General features: G+C 46.1%; 1 protein-coding gene across 1 annotated transcript in view; it reads left to right on the forward strand.

Annotated features, from left to right (window-relative positions):
• The window catches only part of SEZ6L (seizure related 6 homolog like), a 76,585-nt gene that overhangs the window by 43,590 nt on the left and 25,990 nt on the right, over positions 1-7,005 (forward strand). Inside the window, exons 9-10 of the mRNA XM_003789969.2 lie at positions 318-514; positions 5,409-5,603. Coding sequence (XP_003790017.1) covers positions 318-514; positions 5,409-5,603 — 392 coding nt within the window. The remainder of the gene's footprint in view (positions 1-317; positions 515-5,408; positions 5,604-7,005) is intronic.

The raw sequence follows: 7,005 nt of genomic DNA on the forward strand, positions 1-7,005 counted from the left end.
CCTAGGCTGAGGCAGAGGTACTGCCTGACCTCAGGAGTTTGAGACCAGCCAGAGCAAAATAGTCTAGTGTTGCGAGGGAGGGCACCTGCAGTCCCCGCTACTTGGGAGGCTGAAGCTACGTGGGAGGATCACTCGAGCCTAAGAGTTTGTGGTTGCTGTGAGCTATGATGCCATGGCACTGTACTGAGGGTGACAAAGTGAGACTGTCTCAAAAAGAAAGAGAGAAATTATGTGTTGTCTGAAAAAAGTAATCAAAGGCTTGTTGAATGTCCGTATTTTGTTTCATGTGACTCCTGTACCTCTCCCTGCCCTTCAAGCTTGAACCTGAGCAACAGTGACATCTTAACCATCTACGATGGCGATGAGGTCATGCCCCACATCTTGGGGCAGTACCTTGGGAACAGTGGCCCCCAGAAGTTGTACTCCTCCACGCCAGACCTAACCATCCAGTTCCACTCGGACCCTGCTGGCCTCATCTTCGGAAAGGGCCAGGGATTCATCATGAACTACATTGGTAAGTATCTCACCTGGTAAATGTTCTTTTTCCTGCTTAGATGCAGGTTAAGATGATTCCCTCCGGATACGTCTGTTGGACAGTTTTGTGCTACAGTGGTCTCTTAACTTTTCCGTGCAGTTAATATATGTAGTTTTAAGTATCTCTCTTTAGAAAGTGGGAACATTCAGCACCTACTGTCTGGTTCTTAGCTTAGGGGACTTCTGGCAAATTCCAGGACCACTAAGGGAGTTGAGTTTAGTAGTCTGTGGCACATTCTTTACAAAGTACATTTATACAAGTCAGGGTCTCTCACCCTCAGTACTAGTGACTAGTTAGAAGGACCAGGGCTTGAGTCCCAGCACTGTCACCAAGGGCTGTGTGACCCTGGGTCAGTCAGGGAATGTCTCTGTGCCTTTTTTGTGCCATCTGTAAAATGGGAATAGTAAGACCTACTCCACGAGGATGAAATCAGGATTTAGCAGATGAGGCCTCCTAACTTGAAGGTTCACCATGCGTCATTTGAAATGAGCTGAGATTCACGTCCTCATCAACACACTCTCCCATCATGTGCGGCTTCCCAAAGCATTACCTTTACCTTCTTGCCTGAACAGAAGCTTGGTTCTCCTCTGAAGACTCCTCTTTTCCTGAAGCCCCATCAACAAATCACAGCCCCCACTTCATGTACTTTAGGGTCCACAGATGCGAGAAATACCTTTTTTGATCCTTAATATGGCTGCCAAGCCTTTCTCTCCTGCTCACGTTAAAACCAAACAAAACCTGCTATTATATCCAGAGCTAAGTTCACACACTGTGATACCCACTCTTGGTGGCTTCATCCACTCTCATCCTTCCCTTCTCTTTCCCTGCCTGTAACTCTCCTTCATTCATTAGTGGCCACACCACCCTCATCCAAGCTGCCAACTTCCCTGACAGGCAGAAGACTGGGACCTCACAAACTCAGACTCCAGTGCAGCCCTGTCATGTCACAGCAGAAGCAGCTCTGTACCAGCAAGGATGAGGGGTGCTCATCAGGGGCAGAGCGCGCCCACACCTGCGCTTCCTCATTTACGAACGCAAATGTATCTCCACCCCCAAGATTCTTGGCAGCAGCAGAGAAGCTGGGAGAAACGGAGCCAGGGGTAATCTCAGGAATTTGATAGGCAGGATTCAATCAGCAGTTCCGGGATGTGCTTACACTTCCCGGAAACAAGGCTGGCATCTCGACTTCCAGGATGGAGCGGTGACACAGAGGACTCATCCTACCAAGCCCTCCGCCACCACCATCACCTCCAAAGACCCTCTGGCTGCAGCGAGACTCCGTGTCTTTGCTTCTTTCTTCCCCTTAGCTTGAAGAATTGCCCATCTCTATCTACTATAAATTGTCCTCTCTCTGCCCCCCAACCCGGGTCTAAAATACAAGCCCCACTCCCCCAGACCATTGGCTGTCTCAGCAAGCCTGTGGATGCTAAAATACCTCCCTTCCATTTTTTCCTTTCCAGCTGGTGGACATTTTTCATCCCTGCCTGCTGCGTGTCCACCTCTCAGAGAGGCTAACCCAAGTATTGATCTTCTTTTTTATGTTTCTCAGGGGCCTTTTTACCTTTGATTGTGCTGCTAAATATTTTCAGAATGTTATTGCTACTACTCTTTAGGTTCTCCATTTTTTACTGGGCATTGCCTGGGATGACTCCTATTGGCTGTGCAGGTGAGGTACCCCCCAGAGTTGGTTGCCTTTCGGAGGAGAGTTTCTGGTGCCCTGGCTTGAACCTCTCTCCTTGGATTTCCCCTCCCTCCCAGCTGAAAGCTGAGGTCATCATTTTGCTCATTTGTCTCCACTGGGACCCAGGTCAGTCTTCCAAAACTGCATTTCAGCCCAATGGCAAAAATCTGACTCTGTCCAACCAAAGCTGATCAAGGTTAACCAGAAAGTCTGGCCAATGCTCAGTTCTGCAACATCTTGAAGAGGAAGTGTTCTCATTGATTGAACTTGAAACTTGGATTTGTGTGACAAGCTACAGTTGGCAAACACTTCCACATGCATAATTTAATTTCATCTTTAAATGCATTGTCTCTATATTCCAGAGAATGTGGTTCATAAAACTCTTGAGGCCCCTCCTATATGCGAGGCTATGCACTAGGCACCAGAATCAGAAATGACTAGAATACCCTCCCTGCCCTTGAGCCTAACCAGTGAGACTAAGAAAGACAGTCCCATTAATAGACAACATCAGATGCAACTCCCACTCAGTGGAGGAATCCGATGGTAGGGTCAGGGGTTTCTGTGGTCATCTAGAGAATTCTAGACTGATATAGAGACCTAGATCCAGCTCAGGAAGGTGACCAAGAATTATCTCCTCATCTTGAAGTCAGAACCTTCCATGGGAAGACTGTGTGCCCTATGTGGTTCTGACCTCCTGGAATTCTCCTTTGCACAAAGAGAAGCAAAGAGCCATTCTCCGCACTGCTTCCTGCCCTTTGCCCAGTGTCTGGTCACATGGCCATGTGCATGGGAGGGAAGCTATTAAAAAACAGAGGGGTAAGCAATGCTTTTTGAAGAGGTATTAGTCACTTGTTATGTGTTTATTCCTCTAATCCTAGGATAATAAATCCTAGCACACTTCCCAGAGTGCTGTACTGAGGACTGGGAAGTTTCAGTTGGAATCAAAGAAAGAGAAGGCTGTGATTGATTAGTGATGTCTGTCATGGGCATGAAACTGGTAGATGGTGGTTGGTACTCAGTGCATTCGGGCATTTACTTTTGCCAAACTTTGGACTGTGGTGCTAATCTTGGCTAAGAGACTGAAATCTTGACTTCAGATCCCTGTATTCCTAGTGTCAAAACCTTAGTGAAACAAATCAGTGAATCCATATCACTCATCTCAGTGTTCACACAACACTGCCATATCCCACTTTCACACTGGCCTATGGGATAGAAGGATTCGTGATCCCACTCCACAGATGAGGACAATAAGGCTTAGAGCAGTTAATTGACCTGACTGGAGTCACATTGTATCCTTAAGCAAGAAAGAGGAGTAGAACAGAAGTTCTCCGACTCCTTGAACAGTTTTCTCATTCTTAGCAAAGTTAGCAAAGGCCCATGGAGACAGATAATTCCAGAACCTCCAATTAGGGTGCTTTGTAAAAATGCAAATTTCCTGAATCAGTGTGTCGGGGTGCAGCCTGGGAAGTGAAGGAACAGAAGGTTAAGTGACTTAGCCAAGGCCACCCAGCTGGTGAACAGTGAGGACAAGCGTTAAGCCCCGGCTCTGCTGCATGGGAGCAGCAACTGAGTAATTACAGATGTGTCAGCACCACAGAGACAGGAGGCCCCGTGGGAGTGCACGGCAATGGTGGCTCATACTGAAAAGTCAGACAAGCAAACCGTTCTCAGTCTCAAAGCATTTGGCACAAGCAGACCACATCCCCAGTGTCTGCTCCCATGCCCCCCTTTCATCCATACTTTGTGCCTTTGCAGCTGTGTCCCAAATCCAGAACTTGGCTGATTTTTTTCAAAGGCCTAAAAATAGAGGCTCCTGTTCCCCACCAAACAATTCTAGAAGCCATTTCCCTGCCCCTTCTTCTTGCAGACACCCATGAGAACTCCTTTCCCCAAATAAAATCATGATGAAATCCCGGGAAAAGCCATTGCTCGCTTCTCAAAATGATTTTCCTGCAGACAATGGAGGTGCTTTGCTTTCCCCAGAAGCACATAAGAACTGCAAATTAATTATACAACATAATTAGCTCTCTTCTCCAAATCTGTGCAGTGGGCACTTTGAAGCAAGAATAATAATAGCGGGCTTTGGATTGCTACCTTAGTAACAAGAGTTTGTAGGAGGGAAACAATTATTCCAGAGAAAGACCCTGGGTAGCACTTTCTGGAGTATGCTAAATGTTCATTGATAATAAGCAATTTTGTGTGAAGAATAGACCAGCAATATTTTATGTTTTAATAGTCCATTATTTATCTGAATGTGTATTTCAAATGTATGTATTACTAACTCACCAAACTCATGGATTTACAGACAGTCTTAGGATGGCGCTGAATGCATTATCTACTGCTGTGTAATATAATAATCTATTGCTGTGTAACATAGTACACCCCAAATCAGCTACAAGCATTTCATATCTCACAGTTTTTGTGAGTCAGGAATTTAGGAGCAGCATTAGCAGAATGGGTCTGTCCTGGGGCCCGTCATGAGCTTGTGTCAAGATGTCAGCCAGGGCTGCCATCATCTGCTGGCTGGACAGGCTCTGAGTGATCCACTTCCAAATGGCTCACACAAGTGGCTAGCAAATCAATGCCAACTGTTGACAGGCAGTCTCAGTTTCTCTCTACCTGGAGCTCTCCAGGGGGCTCCTTGAGCTTCCTTACAACATGGCAGCTGCTTCCCCCAGAGTAAGTGATCCAAGAGAGAGCAAGCTGGGAGCCTCAAAGTGTGTGGTGGCACAGGGTCACTTTTGCAATAATGTGAATTTCAGGGGATGAGAGTCAGTGGGGGAACCTGTTCCCATGGGTTTGGTGAGTTAGCAATATATACAGATATGGTTGTGAATAATTCCCTCATGATGGGTGAGGAAACTGTGTCACAGGAACAAGAAGTCACTGTTTCCTGATTATGCTGCTAATAAGCGGCAAAGCAAGGACTCTGCCTGACTCTCAGTCCTAAACTGGGGGGTTTTTTACACTGAGAGAATGTTCACTAAGTTCAGTGGCCCATTGAGAGAGGTAACTGTAAAACCTTGCTATGGAAGAGTCCTTGCCATTTAAGGAATTTCTGAAGTGTGTTACTGATTTCTGAAGCCTTTTCTTGTATTTTCTCTACTTGCTTTTATTTATAAAGGGATAGCCCCCTCCCCCCCCCAAAAAAAGGCCATCTCCCCATCTAAGGTTGATGTTTTTGTTTTAAAGAGGTGTCAAGGAATGACTCCTGCTCAGATTTGCCGGAGATCCAGAATGGTTGGAAAACCACATCTCACATGGAGCTTGTGAGGGGAGCCAGAATCACCTACCAGTGTGACCCCGGCTATGACATCGTGGGGAGTGACACCCTCACCTGCCAGTGGGACCTCAGCTGGAGCAGTGACCCCCCATTCTGTGAGAAAAGTAAGAGTCATCCTATTTCCTCTCGCTAGGTCACTGGGTGGATCCCTCCCAGAGGTATCTTTCATGTGAATATAGTGGTCTATCCCCTGCCCTTCCAATTCATTGGTCTTGTTCAAAAATGTCATTTTGTAGCCCTCAGTGGGATCTCAGACTCAAGTGGCTTTAGAAGAAGCCTGGCAGATAATGTAAAGGAGAGAAACAAGGTGAGTGAGAGACAATAGGGAGTGGTGTGGACTGTGGAGAATGGGAGATATGTAGCCTGAGTTAAAAACAAAAGAAGAAGAAAAAGAAAAATTCAATTCAGATCTTAAAAGACCTGTAGGTGCTAAGTAAAATAAGCCTAAATTGGCCCTGGGAGCCCCAGCTCTAAACCTTTACAGAATGCCTTTCCATCAGAGTGCATTTTCTTGCTCTCCTGATCCCTTCTGCCTGCTGTTTCTGTTCTCTCCAAGAGCGTGACCCAATCATATGGCAAGAGCAGAGTTTAGTGTCTTGAAAAAGGGTATACAAAGGAAGTCTTTCTGGTTTTTACAGTGATACTTTACTGGAGAGGGAGGAACTAAATTTGGAAGTGACCTCATCCCCTGGCTTCCCCTCTATCAGGGTGTCCAATCTGTGGCCTGCTGATTTTGTGAGGACCTTTTTTTTATCTGTAGTACTAGATATCACAAGAATTATGCACGGATCTCGTTCTCTTTCTTTTTTTTTTTTTTTTTTATTTTCTAGTCAGCTTTCATTAGTATTTGTGTATTTAGTGTGTGGCCCAAGACAACTCTTCTTCTTAAAATATACCGCAGAGAAAAAACAAAAAAGGTTGGACACCCTCCTTATCACCTAAATGACTCTGTCATCCTCGACCCTCTGGTTGGGAATCCTTGGAGATACTTTGGTAGACCTACCTGCTCCACGCAACTTGAATCATCAGTTGCACAGTAAAAGATATTAAGTGTTAGCAGAGAAAGAGGATGTCAGGGAAGGGGTGGTAGTGGGGGGTCACCTACAATTTCTATAATGAATGTTTCAACATAAAAGAAAATTGCAGTTGTGGGAAATGTGAATGAACCCACCAAAGTCCCACAAAATTAAATACCTAAGGCTGGGTGCGGCAGCTCACACCTGTAATCCTGGCACTCTGAGAGGCTGAGGCACATAGATTGCCTGAGCAAGAGTGAGACCCCCTCCCTGCAGTCATCTGTAGTCCCAGCTAATTGGCAGGCTGAGGCAGGAGAATCACTTGAGCCCAGGTGATTTCTGTATTAAGATTTCTGTGAGCTGTGATGCCACAGCACTCTGTTGTACCCAGAATTCCCCTGAGTCCCTGAGCCCACGAAGGGACGAACCGAGATACACTCCGATGTAAAAGCAAGAGGCAAGCTTTATTTGGCAAACTCGAGTTTGGACC

Source organism: Otolemur garnettii, unplaced genomic scaffold (assembly GCF_000181295.1).
Source record: "Otolemur garnettii isolate 467f Iridium unplaced genomic scaffold, OtoGar3 scaffold00038, whole genome shotgun sequence".
NCBI lineage: Eukaryota > Metazoa > Chordata > Mammalia > Primates > Galagidae > Otolemur > Otolemur garnettii.